At 38.8% G+C, this 21722-nt stretch overlaps 1 protein-coding gene and 3 non-coding genes across 6 annotated transcripts in view; 3 read left to right on the top strand and 1 right to left on the bottom strand.

Moving 5' to 3' along the window:
- Positions 1 to 14099, top strand: part of dpp (decapentaplegic morphogen) — a 49286-nt gene extending 35187 nt beyond the window's left edge. The window contains exons 1-3 of one of the 3 annotated variants that reach the window (XM_089258586.1): positions 1055 to 1522; positions 7912 to 8793; positions 12025 to 14099. In XM_089258586.1, the coding sequence (XP_089114712.1) occupies positions 1168 to 1522; positions 7912 to 8793; positions 12025 to 12914 (2127 nt within the window). In that variant the 5' untranslated portion in view covers positions 1055 to 1167 and the 3' untranslated portion in view covers positions 12915 to 14099. Of the gene's footprint in view, positions 1 to 1054; positions 1523 to 3795; positions 4214 to 7911; positions 8794 to 12024 lie in introns of those variants that run through there. The other 2 variants (XM_018099029.3, XM_018099030.3) reach the window with 2 other exon arrangements.
- A 125-nt stretch (positions 14100 to 14224) lies between these two features.
- On the top strand, positions 14225 to 14317 carry TRNAY-GUA (transfer RNA tyrosine (anticodon GUA)). The gene is made up of 2 exons: positions 14225 to 14261; positions 14282 to 14317. It is a non-coding gene; the product is annotated as a tRNA-Tyr (tRNA).
- Positions 14318 to 14663: 346 nt separating this feature from the next.
- TRNAY-GUA (transfer RNA tyrosine (anticodon GUA)) lies at positions 14664 to 14763 on the bottom strand. Its single transcript has 2 exons — positions 14727 to 14763; positions 14664 to 14699 (listed from the first exon to the last, which is right to left on the bottom strand). It is a non-coding gene; the product is annotated as a tRNA-Tyr (tRNA).
- A 3711-nt stretch (positions 14764 to 18474) lies between these two features.
- Positions 18475 to 18573, top strand: TRNAY-GUA (transfer RNA tyrosine (anticodon GUA)). Its single transcript has 2 exons — positions 18475 to 18511; positions 18538 to 18573. It is a non-coding gene; the product is annotated as a tRNA-Tyr (tRNA).
- Positions 18574 to 21722: the final 3149 nt, after the last annotated feature.

Below are 21722 nucleotides of genomic sequence, written 5' to 3'. Positions count from 1 at the left end.
GACAATGACAATGACAATGACAATGACAATGACAATGACAATGACAATGACAATGACAATGACAATGACAATGACAATGACAATGACAATGACAATGACAATGACAATGACAATGACAATGACAATGACAATGACAATGACAATGACAATGACAATGACAATGACAATGACAATGACAATGACAATGACAATGACAATGACAATGACAATGACAATGACAATGACAATGACAATGACAATGACAATGACAATGACAATGACAATGAAAATACTTATGACTTTAATAATGATAATAATAATGAAAATACTCATGACTTCGATAATGATAATAATAATGACAATATCAATTATGTTCAATTACCATTGCTAATCAACCACTCCGTCTCCTCCTTGGCTTCATCACTCAAGAACAACAATTTAGATACGTCAAAGATAATGGGATATACATATAAAGCAACATAAATACATGAAGAACTTGTAGGATTACATGCACAGCAAATAGTAAATATTTATTAGTTGTTCGTTTTCCAACTCTGAAATCCATTAAGAAACCGCATTTGCTGTGGCCAAAAGAGAGAAAAAGCAGCCAAGACAAAAAGTGGTCGGACGCTCAGTTCAAGGCAAAGGCAAGGCAAAGGCACAGGCAGAGGCGGCTCCACCTACCCAGGGCCAAGTTGGCCAGCGTCGTTTTGGCTGGCTTGCAGCACCTGCTGGCCAACAACAGCAACAACAACAACAATGACGAGGACGGCAAACGAGGTCTGCTGCAACCTTTTGTGGCAGTCACTTTGGCTGCCTCGAGTCGCGGGTGTGTCAAGTCATCTCCACAAACAGCGGGCGAAAGGCAAAGCCAAAGCCAAAGCCAAAGGCGAAGGCAGAGGCAGAGGCAGAAGAGAGAGGCAGCGGCAGAAGGGCGAGGCAAAAGGCAGTTGAAATGCATTTAACTGTTTGCATTTGTATTGGTAGCTAGATCCGTTCAGCTGTTCGAGTGCGAGCGAGATGGCCAGTGTCATTCCATTTCGGCCCTGCTGCTTTTTACCTCTTGCCAACCAATAAAATTATACTAATTCTTGACTTTTTGATTTCATTTTGTGTTTGTTGTTAAGGATTTCGTTACCTAAACACACACACACACGCACACACACACACTCAAGTGTCTCTCTCTGCATGTGTGTGTGCGTGTGTGTGTGCACTAAAAAGTGTGCATTGCCTCTCGCTCGCACCTGGTGCCGTGTCGTATCGGCAACGATCACGATCTGGCATGGGCCCTCCCTGGCTGGCCCTGGCCCCAGGAATTCTGTGCGCCTCGCATTGCGAGACAGTTTGGTTTTATACTCGGCTCATTGCGCGCGTGCAACTCCCCGAGCGAAGAGTATTTCCAATTTCATTTCATTTCGTTTAGTTTTATTTTCCTCTGCTTTTTTTTATCGCTTTATTACCCTGTTCGATGCTCACCTGTGCAACACGGCATTGGCTGGCGAAACGCTTTGTTTATTGTTAAAGCTTCACATTTACCGGCAAAGTAAGTAGAGAATAAAACAAAAGCTTCAGAGTACAGTAAAAATAAACTAGAATAATACAGAGGCAAATATAAATAAACTACAAAAATGCAGACATAAAAAAAAATAAAAAATAAAATAATTATATTACAAAATTCAAGGATAAACGAATCTAAAACATTTTTCATAAATTTTATTTCTCGACTGTGATTTAAAATATCTTTGATAATTTTGTATAAAAACTAAAACAAAAAAAAAAAAAAATAATAATACAAAATACTCTTAAATGTTCATAATTTTTTAATGAATTTCATAACAGATTCAACATGAATATAAAATAAATGACAACAAATTACATAAAAATAAAATAAATAAAATGAATTCTTTGGAAATTAAGTTAAATATTTGGATTTTTTTTTTTATTAATAAAAATATAAATTTAAATATATAAGTATTTTAAAAAATATTAATAATGATGAATAAAAAGTAACTACAAATATTTTCTTAAAAACTCAACTAAATGATGAACACATAATATAAAAATTAATACATATATTATAGTTCATATTCAAACAAAATCTATCGCCGCAATTTGCAATAGTATATAATTTTTTAATATTTAATTGAATTTATATCAAGCTGTGCAGCATTGACGAAACTTTATTGTTCTTAAAATGAATCATTTATAGTTTAAGCCATAAACAGAATTCATTTTAGACGCACTCAGCTAATGAGAATATTTTATTTAAACGTAAACTTTATATATATTTTATTATCTTCGATACAAGATTTTTAAGTAAATATTTATTTCAATTTGTTTCCGCATGGTTGAAATCCTTAGCTTAGGTTTGAGGTGTCCATTTTCTTATAAGTCACCCTTCGAGAAAAGCTCAGACTCAAGCTGAAAGAGCTGAGCCAGCAATTGACTCAATTGCTGTGAGAGTGCGAGTGCGTGAGAGCGTGAGAGTGTGAGCGTGAGTGTGAGTGGGACGCTCTCTGTTCAGTTTTAGCTCAATTGGCAAACGAAAAAAAAAAAAGAATGAACAGAAACGAACTCGTTCGGCGCACGAAAGCAAAAACTGACGACGCGCTGGCTGCCAGTGGCAAAGGGAACTTCAGGCGAGATGGATGCGCGATCAAGTAATGATCATTGGCAGCAACAGTAAAACTTGCAGAGAGCCAAAAAGCGCACTGACGAAAGAGAGTGGCACAGAGAGCGAGCGAGCGACTGTGTGTATGTGTGTGTGTGAGTTTGAGCATGAGTGAGAGCGCGAGTGAGCGCGCGAGTGAGCGCGCGACGCGCTCGTTTCCACTCAGCCAGACGAGACGAGGCGAAGCGAAGCGAGTCGACTGAGAGCCGAAGAATGCATTCGGCTCGGCGCTCGTGTGCGCGTCTTACCTGTAACTCGAATCAGGTAGAGCCAGACAGTGAGGCGTTAGTCGTTCCACAGCGCTGATCGAGTCGAAAACAATATTGATACTTTGGTCCCGACGCCAAAAGCCGAAGAAAATGAAGCAACAACAAAAAAACTGTGAACAAGAAATTGGCGTGAAAATTTGATCAAACAAAAGAATATTACAGTTTGCAGTGCGTGTGTGCGAGTGTGTGTGTGTGTGCCAGAGTGTGTGTGTGTGTCCTAAGCATCAAAGCAAAAGATACAGCTGCAGATAAAGATATAGCAATAGATAAAGCTAAAGCTAAAGTATCTCAAATGTGAAGTGCAACAGCAAAGTTTTCGTTTCTCACTTGGCATAAATTTGTTTGTCTAAAATTTTGCATAATACTATTTTTGAAATATGTGCTTAACTGTGCCGTCAGCAGAAACTACAACAACAGCAACAACAACAACATCAGCAGCAACAATGCGCTGTAAAGCCAAAGCGCAAATCGAATGTAAAAAAGTTTGAAACAATATCAACAACAACAAGAAAGTGCCAATGCTTAAAGTATCTAACAGATACTTAGCTGCTGTGTCATGTGCCCTGGCAACAACAACAACGACAACAACAACAATAAACACACACAATCAGTGGACTCAGCGGCTGCGCCTGCGCCTCGAATGCGGCAATAAAATTTTCAACAAGAATTTCATCTATTTCATCTACAATTATCGCAAGCGAAAAGCAGACAACACAAACTGAGATTTACAAAGAGACAAACATACATACATACATACAAACATACATACATACATACATATATATGTATCACACATATACATATAGACTTATCAAAGATCTATCAAATATTGACGCAAGCGTGATTTATACATACAAAACATTTTCTTGGTTACTTTCGACTGCTGCTGCAACGGTAGCCAAAGTGTAAGAAGAAGCAGCAAATAAAACAGCTGTAAATTGTGCAAATATCTGGAAAAAGAGAAACCAAAGCAAGCACTACAACAACAATCGCAGCTGCGATAAGACGCGATTGTCATAAATCTATCAAGTGTCAAAAGCGGAACTGACTCTGACTCTGACTCGCCGGGGGATCGAGTGCCGAGGCAATCCATCAAAATACGCGGCTTACTTAAATTAATACAGAGCTCAAGAAATCAAAGAAAAACTAAATAAATAAATATATACAAACATATAACTCTATATATATACATATATATGAATACACATCGATATATCTATCGAGCAGGGGAATCAACACACTTCAAGCTAGATTTCGAGTTATCCGAAAACATAGGAAACTTTATAAGACTGAGGTGAGTTTGTCATTTGGTTCACACACGGCGCATACGCCCTCTCGCTCCCACTCCCACTCCCACTCCCTCTCACTCGCACACACGCCCTCGCTGTGTGTCTGCCCCGACGCTGTTTGCCTTTAAGCTTAGGTCAAACTTCACTTAACTTTGCCAACTGTGAGAACTGCACACACACACACACACATATGTATATACCCTCTCTCTCTCTCTCTCACACACATTGATCCCTTGTGCATAATCGCTGTGCTACAATTTCATTTGATACCCAAATATTCGGTTCGAGCTGCATTTGATATTGGAAAATAAGAAAAGGAAAGAAAAGAAAGAAACAAGAATCTGACTTTGGTTAGGGCAAATGTTTTACATAACTCTTACAGGTGCTCGATTATAGAGTGCATTACACTCAGATGCCGTAGGCATACGAAAGAGTTAGTATTAATAAAATACCAAGTAAATTGCATATGTAGAGTGTATCAATGTATAGATGGTTTTTGACCAGGTTGGAGAGTCCATCAAGAGTAGATATAACTTAGATCACTTGAGTTTCTTATGAGAAACTGAAAATCGAACTTTAAATTCACATAAATCTCCCTCTCTATATATACATATTTATACTTATGTGATACAGTTATATAGCAGGGCTAACAAATTAACCTTCTAATAAGCCGTAATAATTACTATAAATTATATTTTAATTGAATACATTTTATCACAAAGCGATGTCTTTATTTCTAAACTTCAATTTCTTCGTCAGGCCTTACAGATATACATATATACCTTATATAGATGATATATATTATGTACATTTAACATTTACACTTTTAATCAGTATCTAACTGTTCTAGGCTATTATTGCGTCAGCATTATAATCTCTCTAAAGTCAATTTCATTAGTTCCGAGTAAATGTGCATATATAAAGTATAATAAATACTTCAGATATTCCAATTGCTTCTTCGATTGATCTATTACATCAATTTACCTTAATTCATCATAATTCCATTAATTAGTAACTAAATTAATCAAGAGTCTAAATTGAGTAAGTTAAACAATGCAGCATTATTTATAATTGTTATTCGCTATAGAATCTTTAATGGCTTAGTTTCTTTTTTTGCAATATTTAAATATTATTATTATATATTTTTTTTACTATTCATATTTCTGTTAACGCATAAACTATAATTTCAATTGATAAATTATATATGTATATAGTTTGTAATTATAAAAATATTTATTATATCTTCTTTGTTTTACCGCTGCTGCAAGTCTGATACTATAGAGTTAATATGTGTATATGCATACATACATATATACTTACATATAATATGTATATGCACTATAAAAAACTATTCCAACTAAGCACGTTCTCTTAAGTTTTTTATTAGGTAAATGCAATTATCAAAAAAAAAAAAAAAAAGGAAAAAAAAGAGAAGAAAATTAAAAGCTAACAAAAACTTTTGATTTTTAATATCTAGTCTCTTTTAGTTATACCTAGAATATATTTATAATCAAACATTATTGTATATTCCCTTTTAATATTGAGGTGTTCAAAGCTATATCTCGATTCTTTGTTCAGTCAGTCACAACAGCAATCTCAGCTTCCACTTGAATTCCCAAATATTTTACGATTCCCAACTTGCTTTCATATCGAATAATTTCACAACTTAGTGGAATTCCCCCGGCATATCGGCAGTTCGATCAAAATATTTTCACGCTGGCGACTCTCATAATATATCATAATCGTAATAGATGCCCAAACGGGATTCTGGGAAATTCTGGGCCGACAACAAAGTGCCGTAGTGTGCGTAGAGTGCGTGTCGGCAAATGCCCACAAAGGACACGTCGAGTGTCCTTTGGCACATAAATTATCGGCCAAAAGACATAATATGAATTGTATTTGGCTCTGGCCTCATTGTAACTGTTTCTGTTTGTATCTATGTATCTATGTATCTTTGTATCTTTGTATCTTTGAGTGCATATTGTGCTGACGCGCTGTGTGTGTGTGTGTGTGTGAGTGAGTGTGACACAGTTATGGTCTACTATATCATCTATTGCTCAACCGGAAAACACTAAAAAAAAATTTGTCACTTGGCAAAAATTATGGAAAATTCAAACTTGATGAAATTTGAGTCAAATGCTTAGGCGAATTTTTTCACTTTTTCTTTTTTTTTTGCGCTCTTGAATGACAGCTGGGAAAAGCCCAGCCCAGCAATGCGCTCAATAGCGGAAACCCCCCGGAAATGCCAGCAGGTATGCCGACTCCTCCTTCTCCCTTACTCCTCTCACCCAACTGCTCTCACTCCTTTTGCCAGTTGTTCTGGGAAGATATTAAACACTGAGAAACTAGGGAAAACAAATTATGAAAATTTCATAATGCATTTCGATAAGTCAAACGTCTAATGCATAATTATGAAAATTTTCATTCAGCCTCGGGCGCCCTTTTCTCTCTTATCGAAGATCTTCGACGAGGTACAAAATAAAAGACACCCCCCAGCGTGTGCCAACTAATTCGAATCGAAATGTTCTTCTTCTTACTCTATGATATATACATATATATATATAATTTTTTTGTTTTTTGAAAATTCCTTTGCCGCCTCGTTTTAGATAAGATTTTAATCTTTATGTGAAAAACAACATGTAATTTGTTGTTCGTGTGCGTAGATGAGTGTGTGTGTGTGTGTGTGTGTGTGTGAGGGGCACGTAGACCTGCTTAAGGTGCGCCTAGGCAGGCTACGGGACTCATCTTTGAGATAGAAATCTCAACAAATTTATAGCCCATAAGAAGAAACTAGAAATCTATATAGAAAATACTTTTTAATAAATAATTTTCATAAATTTTCCCCAAGAACTCAGATAGTGAAAATGTTGGAAATTGTCCGATTGAACTCGATTGAAATGCCGCCCTGTGTATAAATCAAAAAAGGGCCGATAAGTTCGTCTTACATGAAATATTGAAAAATGACGAAAAATTATGACGGCCCCGTTGGTTTCTCTAATTTCTACGCCAAACACCCCACTCTCGAACAGGTGTGTGTGTGTGTGTGTATGTGTGTATGTTTGATTTGTATTGAATTTCTAAGCGTAGACACAAATCGCTGCTGCATAGCTGAGATCGTGTGTCAGCCCGAAAAGGTGCAATGTCCGCCGCGATTGCAACACCACACAGAAAACACTCAAAACTGAGTCGTTCTCTCTGACTCTTCCTCTCTCTCTCTCTCTCTTTCTCTTACTTACTCACACTCTCGCTCTGTGTGTGTGTGTGTGTGTGTGTGTGTTTGTGCCTCAGCCAATGAGCCACAGCTCAGTTTGTTCGCATTGTTGCCGGCAGGACGCACGCACGCACCTTTCGCTGGTCATAAAACTGCGCTTAAGGAAGCTGCTACCTGACCAACACACACACACACACACACATACAGCAAGCAGCAACAACAACGAAAGTCACTCAATGCGCGCTCTCACACTCGAAACGGCGTTGCGCTGCGCTCAGAGCGCGCAGCCGCAAACGCAATGTGAGAGTGTGTGTGTGTGTGCTGCGCTCTGCGCATGGTATAGTCATCTCGCTCTGGCGCAGGGCGCACGCGCTACACAAGTTGAGTGAGTTGAGTTCGAGTGGCTGGCGCTGCCGGCTGCGCTGCCGGCGTCGTTTTTAACCCTATCGACAAATGCTAAACGAAATTTCCTATGTTTTTGTATCGTTTCAGAGTTGCAAGCGACCATGCGCGCATGGCTTCTACTCCTCGCAGTGCTGGCGACTTTTCAAACGATCGTTCAAGTTGCTAGCACCGAGGATATATCAACCAGATTTATCGCAGCGATAGCGCCAACAACAACAACAACGACGACTAAGGCCATAATCAATACTAAATCAGCAACAACAACAACAACAGCATTAGCTAAATCATTTAATCCATTCAATGAGTTTCTACTCAATAGTAACAACAACAACAACAAGAGTGATAGTGATATAAATATGAAAGAGCAACAGCAGACAAGTGCCGTTGCATTAAAACAATATAACGAAGTGCATAAATCAAGAACAGACCAATTAGAATATTCCAAAAATTCCAAAAATAAGCATAAACAGCATAAGCATACTAAATCAACTAACAAAATGGCAAAAAATCAGCCAAAACAACAAACACACACAAAAACAACAACAACAACTACAACAACAACAACAACAACAACAGCAGCGCCGCACATACAAGTGTTTGGCCCCGCCCCCGCATCAGTTGACGCCGCCCCATTCGAGAGCACAGACACCGTACTGGGGGAGTTCGAAGTGCCGGGCATCGCGGACGCAATCATCGCCGAGGACGAGCCAGCCACCTACAGCAGCAAGGAGATCATCAAGGACAAGGTGAAGCCGGATCCATCCACTCTAGTCGAAATCGAGAACAGCCTGCTCTCGCTGTTCAACATGAAGCGGCCGCCGAAGATCGACAGATCCAAAATCATCATACCGGAGGCCATGAAGAATCTCTACGCCCAGATCATGGGACACGAAATCGATTCCGTGAATATACCCAAGCCGGGACTCCTGACCAAATCAGCGAACACTGTCCGAAGTTTTACACATAAAGGTGAGTGCATGGAACTTGATTCAATTCCAGATTATCTATATGAATGTTTGATATAATATATAAATTATCATATCTAACTTGGGTGGGAGACAGTGAGGGAGTATGGTAAGAGCTTTGCAGTTTGGCTAGGCTTTAAGCAGAGCTATATACCATATATACTATATGTAATAGTTGACCTGATAGTTAGAGCTTAATCTATAGCTAGTTGAGGCATCTCTGAACATTCATGATCTCATATATTTTAGTTGATTTCCAGTATAATAGTAATGCTCCCAGATGCAATGTGAATATACAGACAAATTTCACTTGGTATCACATTTAATAGATTTTTTCCTCAAAATATGTTGTTATACAAATTATGCTACTATATTAATTGATTTCTTTCGACTCGAAAAAATTCGAATAATTAGATATTCCATAAAGAATAGAACATTAATAATATATAAAGTATTATATAGAAAATATGTAAATTAAATTCATTTTATTTTAATTCATTTTTTTATAGCGTGATTCAAAATATATTAAAATAATTTTATTAATACCAATTAAAATTTACAAAAAAAAAAATTAAATTTCAATTTTAATGAAATTTAATTTTATTTAAATTGTATCTTATCTTAAATTTTTACACCATATTATTTAATTAAAGCAAATATAAATAGTTTTTAAATTCTATAAAATTTTTAATATTTATTGAACAAGTTTTCAATACTTTTTTAATTGATATACTTTTTTCTGAAAACAATATAAATTAAATATAAAATACACATTATATTTTGGAGATTATATTTGATAACTTTCTTGCATCATTAAATGCCTCAGAGCCAGGTTTTCTTATTATTAAATTTGATCCAAATTTGAAAATGAAAACATTTTTAAAATTATTAGATATAAAATAAATATATTTTTGCTATTTTGAGAACTGATAACAGACTAGACTTATATCTGGATAGTAAACCAGTGAAACTACTCAGAACAGAATATTTTAAGAAATAATCAACTGAAGCCTTCCGACTTAAAATTTTAAGTTTCTAGAAGTAAAACTATTCTCAAAACTAGAATATAATATATATTGATAAATAAAGTAACTGAAGAGTCCCAACAGCAAATATGAGTTTAGAATTTGCTCTAAAATATGTAGTAGGAATTTAAGATTTCCGCCTGAATTATTAAACAAATTTAGCCAGCTTTATAAGGCATAGGATGAATCCTATCAACAGTTAGACATTGGCATAAATATCTATTCAATATTCTATAGATGTTCTTGGACTATGTAAAAAGTAGTGCAGCTCAATATGATTAGGATATGGGAATTGCGTGCACTCTGGCCGTAGTGCCACCGATTTGCACCTGCCCGCCGTGTGGCAGTGGCAATGGCAGTTGGTTTGCACTGGCGGCCGCACTTAAGATCTGAATTTGAGCAACGCGTACTTTCCGCTAGCGAAACGCGAATGAAGCGACGGCCAGGATTTTCCCTCGAAATTGTAGTTCATCTAAGCGATTTGCATACCTGCCCAGACCTGCCATACCAGACAGAGCCACCTTTACAGGTATCATCCATCGCATGCGTTTCATCATTCACGCAAGCGTTGAGAAATCACGCGGAAATTCCGCAGCTTCAGATGAAAGGACAGCAGAAAGGAGCACAGGTAACGCTAGTGCGCACTCTCTCTCTCCCTTTCGCACGCGCAGCGTCCTGGATTACCTGCGCTGTTGGCCGCAAACTCTTAACCCAAATGTGACCTTGAAATTTTTCTAGAGAATTACACCCGGAACGTTTAGCGCATGCGCCAAATGGCTTTTATATTGTGTTTGTAAAAATAACAATTATTATTAAAGCGTATTTCGCATTATTTTCCACAGGATTAGAGGGGATGAACAATAAAGCAGTTAGGCTAGATAGCACCGAGTGAGAGGGAGATAGACACAGAGAGAGAGAGAGAGAGAGAGAGAGAGAGAGAGAGAGCGTGTGAGAGAGGTGTATGTATATATAATAGATCAGGTAGCACTGCCAAGTGTTTAAAGCCAAGTGTCTAAGCCGTGCTCGAGTCTCGAGTTTTGGTTCGTCGCTCGTCCTGCGGCTCACAGCGTTTACGACTCCTTTTCGTTCGCCTCCTTTTGTTTCGTGGTACTTGAGATGGTTTTGTTCCTCGGCTTCTTCCACCTACGTCGCATCACGATTCAAATTAAGATTTGCGCCTTGCACCTTGCACCTTGCACCGCTCCTGCACCTTGGCGGCGCGCTCTCGGTGGGTGGGTCAGGTCTTTTGCAGCAGGCGCCAGTCGTAAAAGTCGGCTGCGACAGAGGTAGGCGACAGACGACGAGCGAACGTCCACGGGAGGGAGCGAGAGAGGGAGAGGTGTCGATAGAGAGTGTCAGACCGAGAGGGAGGGAGAGCAGAGCCTAAGCTAAATCGCCCTGCCCTGCCATGGGAATGTAACAATTTGTTGTAGCTCACATTTGCTTAGTATTTATTGCAGTATATTTCGGTATATACTCTTGGTATATTTATATTTTACTCTAATCCAATAACTGTATATTTAATATACTCTCATTTTTTGATAATATTCATATATTCATCTTCATCTCCATCAAGAGCTTCTTTCAACTGCTTTCTGCTATATTTATTCCGGAATAGAAGATTAAAGACATGTATAAATATTTTCCTGTTTCTCAAACTAGTTTTTTATGATTTCTCTGAGTAGGGCAAACTCTGAACTCTTGTTATATTGTCATACGTCTATACACATATTATCATATATGTATCGTATATCTATCAAGTCCAAATATCAGCATGACATTATCATATATCTCTCAATTTTGAATAGTTCTTCTTCTTCTTTTCCTAAACCAAAATACTCTTTATCTATTTCAATTCCATTTCTTCGCATATCTCACTTGATTTCTTCTTTTCGATTTGCTTCTGATTCACTGCTGAAGTTTTATATATATAATATATGACTCTATGCTTCGATATTAAATATAAAAAAAAATGTATAATATTTTTATATATATCTTTAAAGTGTACATCTATATATTTTTTTCTTTAAAATTGAGTTTCTATATTGAATTTCCATGCTAATTTTCTACTTCTATTTCCATAAATTTTCATAACATTTTGCCTTATATATATTATATATTATATTTCTAAAATAATTTTAATCTATGCCTATATCTCTATAACTGAAATTTGCTAATGCTCCATCGTTTCGTTCTTCTTTCGTTTGCAGATAGTAAAATCGACGATAGATTTCCACATCATCATCGGTTTCGGCTGCACTTCGATGTGAAGAGCATTCCCGCCGAGGAGAAGCTGAAGGCCGCCGAGCTGCAGCTGCAGCGATCAGCGCTGAGCGTTAGCCAGGCGGTGAACCGGACGCGCTACCAGGTGCTCGTCTACGACATAACGCGGGTGGGCGTGCGGGGCCACCGGGAGCCGAGCTACCTGCTGTTGGACACGAAGACCGTGCGCCTGAACAGCACCGAGACGGTGAGTCTCGATGTCCAACCGGCCGTTGATCGGTGGCTGGCAACACCTCAGAAGAACTTCGGGCTGCTGGTGGAGGTGCGCACGATGCGCTCCCTGAAGCCGGCGCCGCACCACCACGTGCGCCTACGCCGCAGTGCGGACGAGGCGCACGAGGAGTGGCAGCACAAGCAGCCGCTGCTCTTCACCTACACGGACGACGGCCGGCACAAGTCGCGCTCGATCCGGGACGTGGGCGCGCGGGAGGGCGGCGGCGGCGGCAACGGCGGCGGACGCAACCGGCGCCATCAGCGGCGCTCGCGACGCAAGAACCACGAGGAGACCTGCAGACGGCATTCGCTCTACGTGGACTTCCAGGATGTGGGCTGGAGCGACTGGATTGTCGCGCCGCCCGGCTACGATGCGTACTACTGCCACGGCAAGTGTCCGTTTCCGCTGGCCGACCATCTGAACTCCACAAACCACGCGGTCGTCCAGACCTTAGTCAATAATATCAATCCAGGGAAGGTACCAAAGGCGTGCTGTGTACCCACGCAGCTGGAGGGCATCTCGATGCTCTATCTCAATGACCAAAGGACAGTTGTGCTCAAGAACTATCAGGATATGACAGTTGTTGGCTGTGGCTGTCGATAAGCCGCAGAGCAGAAGCCGAGAAAGTAAGAGAGAGAGAGAGAGAAAGTGAGTGAGCAAGAGAGAGAGAGAGAGCATCAAATGCTGTTTGGTTCCAAGCCGTCAATGCTTTAAACACAACGCAAACAAAATGGACTGAATATTTGAATTTTAAGTGTAAATCGTAGACTTTAATTGTATGTAGAGCGAAATGCAGCCACCACCAGCGACCGACCAGCCCCAGCCCCAGCCTCCTGGCCTACCAGGACTCCAGGTTCTCTGAGGCTCGGAGGTTCCGAGGATCCCAACAGCCGCCGCCGCCGCCGCCGTCTCTGTCACTTTCCACAGCCAGGCTTTGGAAATGTTGCACAGAGCCAAACGCCGAGACGCAAGCAACAACTGTAAATAGCCGCCCCCACCATGCCCCCACGCCCTCACGCCCCAGCCCCACAGCAGTCAACAAACAAAATGCCATAGACCGCACTCTGAGATACTTTTGTATCTCGCTGAATTGAACAAATTGTATAGAAAAGCTAATGCTAAGCTAAATATATATAAATATATATGTTTGTATGTATGTAAAGATCGAATCAGGCTAACGAGAATGTCCTGCAAAGAGTAGAAAACTTGAAATTATTATAAATATATATATGTTTATATATATAGTTATACATATATAGGTATTCAAGTTCGTTCCCCAAAACTAAGAGTAAACTGTATCATAAAAGAAAGCTAAACACTTATTAGCTAAATGAAAGGTTAAAACTAAAGTTAAACTACAACTAAAAACTAAATTAAATATATAAACAAAAACAACAATTGAAAAAGAAAAAAAAACTATCGTTTATTGTTATGCGTTTTAAGCTAAACTCGAATATAATAATCGTATGTTAAATATACATAAATTAATCTAGCATTTAATTTATTAAATTTAAGCAGCATGTTGGAAAAAAAAATTAGTAAGAAGTAAAAAAAAGAAACAAAAACAGAAAAAAAGAAAGTACTCGAAAAGCAAATATCGAAACGTAACTGCGCCTGGCATAGAGGAGCGCGCCATTTTATTTTGTAATTTTCTTATAAATTTTTATTATTTTATTTATTTAAAAAACAATGCTGATGATGATGATGAAGATGGTGATCATGATGAAGAAAGTTGAAAAAATATAAATGAAAAAATCGTATTAAAAAAACATATAAAAACAATTTAAACGCTCTGCCTTTTTATTTACTATAAATAGATTTTTTCGAATCGCTGTTCAGCGTTATCGAAAAATTTTCGTAGCGCGTCGAGGTGAGTAGCTTAACAATAGCCGAAATTCCCCCCTCGCTATGTACCTTCGATAGCTCAGTTGGTAGAGCGGTGGACTGTAGACGGCGAAACACAAGTAGATATCCATAGGTCGCTGGTTCAAATCCGGCTCGAAGGATTTAATTTTTTTTTTTTAATTTTAATTTATTGTTAGAAATGTTAAATTTTGTTTAAGATAATTAATAAATATTACTTTGCTTATTCAATTTAAATTAGTTGTAAAATTCGAGTACATTTATATAATTGATATTAGATATCAATAAAACACAGAATATATGTATGTATGTATATCTTATGGTAAACCGTAAAAAGGGATTTCAATATCAGCTATAAATAATAATATATATCTGTAGCTATGTGATTTAGTACGCCTGTTTAAATGTCTTTCATCTAATTACTCATTATCTTTACTACTTTTATTCCGTTTCTCTTTTTAATTTAAAAAAAAAAAAAAATTACCACGATCCTTCGAGCCGGATTTGAACCAGCGACCTATGGATATCTACACATCACCTGTGCTTCACTGTCTACAGTCCACCGCTCTACCAACTGAGCTATCGAAGGTCTATATATGGGGTCGACCCAATTCGGTTTAAAAATAGCCCTCGAAGACAATATTTGTAGACCAATCAGAGCAAGACAACAACAACAATTTCGATTAAACAAAAGTGAATGCAAATGCTTATCGCAGCATAAAAGCTAAGCGCTGCCCGCTGCCCGCTGCCCGCTGCCCGCTTAACCGCTTACCGGAGCAGCGGGCTTTACGTGTGCTGCCGATAAGATGATAGCGAGTACATGCGAACTTGAGTGCTCGCAGGCATTCCAGATAAACACAATAAAAACAAACTATTGTGAATGCACAAATAATCACCAAATGTTCGCACTGATATTCGGATTCGGACGAATAACGCAACGCGTGCCGCTCAATCGCAAACAGTTGCCAAGAAGCATGTTCGCTTCCCCTAAAAAGTTGAGCATAATAAATAGATAGTTAATAATAGTTAGCAATTTATTATTGTATTTTTGTAACATATTTATTTTATAATATATTTATTTTGAAGAAATTTCTTTAAATGTGTGTAAGTTGAAAAACAATAAGAGTATTTTGAATATTTGAAGTTCGCACTAAATTTAAAATCGAAAATTAATTTGTAGTATTTTTTATATACACTCCATTATAATACTCAATGTAGTATATCAATTATAATTTAAATGTTTAATAAATATAAAAACACATATAAACAACATAATTCAAGTTCTTTGAAAATAATATTACATGTTCCATTGACATGTTTACTTTCTCATACTCAATCCATATGTTAATCCATAAGTTAATTATAGATCACACGCATGGATCACATGCACACTGCAGTCGGTTAAGCTCAAAGCTCGCCTCGTAAACAATGAAAGCTCTCGATAGACAAACACACCAATACAAACGCATTCACCAATACACCAACGCACAAAGAGACATCAAGGCAAATGGCGCGAATCAATCAGCTGGCGATCTAAATATGATGCAACATTTGTTATAGAAAAGAACGCGATTATTATATTTATGTATACTCGATTATCTATATATACGTACATATATGGCAAGCTGATAAGGAGGATTGTGCCAGACAAGTAAATTGAGGTTTTTGTCACATATATATATGTATGTATGTATGTATGTATGTATGTATGCATAGAAAGGAAAACGACTTGAAGCTATTTATAGAATATCTCAGAACAACAAGTAGGAATGTCTCTGCCGGCTATTAACAACTGTATAATACTTGCTCACGGTGTCCAAGTGGTTATTGTAGGTGCATTCCCGTTTCGACATACCTCAAGGATATGTAACTCAATGGTCTAGCTGGGGAACGTAGAGGCTAGAGGAGCGCCTTCTGCAACTAAACGAAATTAATTTAGTCTCGATTTCCTAGGACCCTGTAGAATATCAATATAAATAATAGTTTCAAACTTTCGATATTAGCATATCTAGATATACATACATATATGTATTTTAGATGCTCTATGGACATGTGTCAGGATGAACCGCGCACAAAGCTAATATACTTTTCTCCCTTTATAAGCGTGTATACAGATTCTCAGCTCGAGTCGACTAGAGATGAGCCAAGACAAGTTTTGAATCCGTGTGAGTCATGATTGGATTTTATTTATTTACTGCGTCTGCTCTTCTTCTTCATCTTATGTTGCTGCTTCTTCGTTTTTATCAAGGTTCGGTAAATTAATTTATCCCGGCTCTGTAGTGCACTACAAAGTCAATTTTCGGCTCAATTAAATGACTCACCCGAGCGGCTAAAGAGATGCTGCAAACAGAGCAAGAGGCGCAGCAGCCGGAATTTCAGATTAGTTGCTAAATACAATAAAACTAAGTACAAAATGTTGTCAGCAAATGAAAGAAAGAGAGAGAGAAAAGAAGGAGAAGGTGTTTGAAAATTTCCCGGAACTTGGCAATTTTTTCTTTGTAGATTTTGACCAAGCGATAAGACGCCCACATACCAAAAACTAAAGATTCATTCAATCATCGCAGGAAATTGATACCAACATCAAGAGAGCTAAACCGAAGGGAAAACTAGAGAAACTCTTTAGATCGTTCCATCGTGATAAGCCGAGGGCAAAACTATTTGAGTCATTCTTAAAAAAATTATGAACATAACTAGTTACCTGACCGAAATTATGCTCTCCTCCGGCGATGCGCTGGACGCGCCCCCCGTCGGGCACGCTCGCCCTCGGCTCGAAAGGGCCAATCATTTTCTTATCTAACAAGACAGTTTGGGCAATCGATCCAATATGCCATATACACACACACATATATACACATATATGTATATACGTACATACATATGTATGTATATAGAATTTCCTTCATTTTTAGCTCTCATACCTTGCTCAATGGATCACACAAATTGCCGCAAGGCGCTTAGCTGTACCTCTTCCTTATATATATCTATGTGTGTGTGTGTTTTTGTCAGTAATTAACCGTAAGCTGTCAGTTTTTTCGCTCCGCTGGCCATACTTCTATATATACATACATATATAGATTAACTGATATTGCCACAAATGCATGCTTAGTTACTTGATACCCTGTACTATATATTGAAGGAGGAAGATTCTGAGTTGCTGCAAATTTATATCAGAGTGTAGTCCAGTTCACATACAGAGTTTCACTTGGTACGCAATATCGTGTCTATTTATCGAACTACAAAATAAATACTTAACATCTGTATACAGGGTATTTTCTAGTCTCTATGTGTGTATTGATATTTGAATAAATTAAGTGATTACCACTAATCTGTATGTATTAATATAAATGTATGTACTTATAATAATACTATAGTTTACCCCACTTAGTAGTAACGTAATATAGGATATCTGTCTAGCTACATATATTGACCAACAACATATATACATATTGTAGTTGACTGTCTCCTTTCGCTCTCATACAGGGTATCTGGCGGTCAGTCCCATTCACACACAGCTCACGCCTACTTGTTCTTTGTTTTATGACTTGCTGCCTTCTCTTTTTGTGTTTTTGGCATCCTAATTGGTTTGTTAAGTATCCCGCTCCGTCCCGCTCAGCTCTGCTGTCCTCTGCTGGGCCTGGGCCTCGTGTGTGAGCCGTCTCGCTTATCAGCGAACACTTTGCGAGGCGCCGCCGCTGCCTCTGTCGCTGCGGTAGTTTGTTCTAGGCCAGGCCAAGAAGCCAAGTGCGTGCCCACCTGCCTCTTGCTTGCTGATAAGGCACAGCTCTAAAGATTTAGTTTCTTGTTGCTTTGGGCGCGTGTTTGCTGCATGATTCACTTTTTGGCTTGGCCACAGGCGAAGTCCCAGGCGCAGCCTGCCGCTGTGGCGGATGAGTCATGGACAGCGTTTTTCTAGGTGGCCCCGTTAATTGTTGCCGTGATAGCAATGCAGCACCCCTCTTTGTTTACGCGTCTAAGCGCCGTTGTTTGATCCACCGAAATAACAGACGACAAATCGAAAATGAAAACAACAACAGCAGCAGCAATAGCAACAGCAAAAGCAACAGCAACAACAATAACATTGCTACGTTCATTGCTTGCGCAGCAAAGCTCTTATCTCTCGCTCGCACACTCACACGCTTGGCCCAGCTTTCGCTCAAGAGCGCACGCACACACACAAGCATACACTAGCAAACGTTTTGATTTATTCAACGCTCGCTCGCTTGCTCACTCACTCGCTCGCTGATAAACACCATTCGCGTCGTTTGCTCATTTATGCGTTTTGGCGCACGTTGCGCATCGACCTTCGATAGCTCAGTTGGTAGAGCGGTGGACTGTAGAGAGAGTAATACTTGAAAGTGTAGACATCCATAGGTCGCTGGTTCAAATCCGGCTCGAAGGATCATGTGAAATTTTTTGCTTTATTTATTTTTAAAAATTATAATTAAATGAATGAGTAATGCAAGTATGGCAAAAATATATTTTATGCGTATTTATATAGCAAATTAAATTTTATTAATTTTTTTTCAGTATATTTTTAGTGCATTAAATGAGTGAGTAAATCAAATGGAAATTCCAGTTTTGTCGGGCGTGAAGTATACATACATATCTCTTATTTAGCATTATTTAATCATAGTTCGCATTTAACATTGATGGGTTTAAAGTTGACTTTAATTTATATGGGCTACCCAGAGAAAGGCAACAATTGTATGTAGCTCAATTTGCATGGCCAGACGCAGTGCCGCTTTGCCGCTGCGACGCGTCGTCTCCCCAAGGGGCAACCGGCAGACGTGCAACAAAGCCAACCAGAAAATGTCTGTCAAAAGTTGTTGCAGACGTCCTGCCGCTGTTTCGACTGATGGTTTTGCTGACTGGTGGCTGCTTCTGCTTCTGCTTCTGCTGCAGCTTCTGCTTGTGCTCCCAAACAGATGATATCAATACATCATTTGCCTTTGTGCTGCTGTCACAAATTCATTCACCTGTTCTCGGGCAGCGGCTGAAAATGAAGCCGCAAACCAGGCCGCCACACAATTATACTGCGTTGATCTCCAATTAGGCTGTCGAAACTCCATTTACACTGCAACGGGCGTCCCATAAAATATGAGACTTGGCCTTTCATACTCATACACACGCACACACACATACACAAAAAGCATAAGAAGAAGGGAATAATAATAATAATAATATGGAGAAAAAAAAAACTCTTGCTGTGCTGTGCGAGTTGCAAGTCATCAAGGCATCTCCAGGCAACATCATCATCATCGGCAGGTTAAGTAAATACAAATATGAATGAATTGCTGCGCATCTGACTGCGGATAGATGTGGATATGAATGTGAAGATCTGGATCTTGGCGAATCATTGTTGGAGTGGAGCACAGCTTGAGTGCAGGCGCTTCGCCTCTCCTGACTCTGCCCCCCTTCGGGCAGTTGCAGCTTTTTGGCCTTTGTCTCGTTTCAACAACTGTTTTACGAAAAGCAATTCGTGTAATTTGCTGCTCCTCAATGAGGCATGGGGCATGTGGTAAGTGGTAAGTGGTATGTGGAAGCCCTAGGCATGCCTCGAGCTGTGCATTAATTAGTTCAGCACTCCTCGCTAGATACATTCTGCCAGCCAGCCACAGGCATTTCTCTGGCATTTGCCAATCTAACGACGACCCACGTTCAACAGAACTTAATACCCACGACTCTCTTTCACTGCATTCTCGAGATTCCAATGAGAAATGAGAAAGTTGTTGACTTAACTGCACACTCTACAATCATGCATCAATATATTAGTGAAAGAAGATTGTAAAAGCGAAAAGATTTGCATGGAAAATTTGTATGTGTGAAAAGCTCTTCGATTGTGTTTGGAGTTAGTTTCTAACTGACAATGACAATGACAATGACAATGACAATGACAATGACAATGACAATGACAATGACAATGACAATGACAATGACAATGACAATGACAATGACAATGACAATGACAATGACAATGACAATGACAATGACAATGACAATGACAATGACAATGACATGACAATGACAATGACAATGACAATGACAATGACAATGACAATGACAATGACAATGACAATGACAATGACAATGACAATGACAATGACAATGACAATGACAATGACAATGACAATGACAATGACAATGACAATGACAATGACAATGACAATGACAATGACAATGACAATGACAATGACAATGACAATGACAATGACAATGACAATGACAATGACAATGACAATGACAATGACAATGACAATGACAATGCAATGACAATGACAATGACAATGACAATGACAATGACAATGACAATGACAATGACAATGACAATGACAATGACAATGACAATGACAATGACAATGACAATGACAATGACAATGACAATGACAATGACAATGACAATGACAATGACAATGACAATGACAATGACAATGACAATGACAATGACAATGACAATGACAATGACAATGACAATGACAATGACAATGACAATGACAATGACAATGACAATGACAATGACAATGACAATGACAATGACAATGACAACTACAATGATAATGACAATGACAATTGGACTCAGAGTTTGAGTATCCATTAGGTATAGAATTTCTATTAGCAGCACACACATTGAGTTAGATGCGAATGAGTGATGCTGCCACCAGATTGTGGCATGAAGGAAGGCAAAAGTCGCGTCGCTTTGTCTGCAGCTGCGAGGCTCATGAGCTTTGCTTTCGCCAGAGGCTGATTCTCAACAGGCGCTGCTGTTGCTGTTGCTGCTGCTGCAGTCGCTGCTGGAAAAGAGATCTAAAAAAAGGTAAATCTTATTAAAGCGTAACTAAATGCCTCGGATTAGTGTCTAACAGGCGGAGCGTGGCTGCCCCAACAGGTGCTGTGCAAAAGCCACTTAAACGGGCAGCCTGACAGCTGGGCGGCGCAACTAGCTGGATGCATGACTAACCAGCTGGACCCCACAGGATCCGGCCAGGGTATTAGCATATAAGCTGCGTCGCCTAATGAAGCAGCTGATGCTGCAGCCCGTTCGCTACCTAGGTCTATCTCGAACACGAAACGGAAGCAAGCTGCACTCAATGCAAATTTTATAATAAAATCAAAATCAGAATTCAAATCAAAATCCGAATGAGAATGAGAAAAACACAAACAAAACAATTAATCAGCATTTGCAGTGAAACAAAAGTCGATTCAGTTCGTTTGCAATTGAGATTTGTCTATTTGTCGATTAATTGATAATCGCATTTAATGCTGATTGAAGGGCTCTCCTGGGGGGTTTTGTCTCTCGTCTCCTTTGAACGAGGTCGTTGAATATGTCGCTGTTGGCTTACAAATAGAGTTTAGACTGATTAGAGCTCACTTGAATATTTATAGATCGATAAATATTTAAATATTTCTTTGTAAGAGAGTAAATAGAATTAATTTTAGTTTATTGACATAGTTTATTATGTAACACATATAGAAAAGCTGTATATAAGGAAGCAGAGATCTGCTGAGATGTCAATAAAATAGCATTGCAAATATTTGGAATACCTAAAGGCT

This window comes from Drosophila navojoa, chromosome 3, assembly GCF_054131105.1.
Source record: "Drosophila navojoa isolate 15081-1374.11 chromosome 3, UAZ_NAV_1.0, whole genome shotgun sequence".
In the NCBI taxonomy this organism is placed as follows: Eukaryota; Metazoa; Arthropoda; class Insecta; order Diptera; family Drosophilidae; genus Drosophila; species Drosophila navojoa.
The sequence above is the reverse complement of the archived record's forward strand: the minus strand, read 5'-3'. Positions and strand labels throughout refer to the sequence as shown.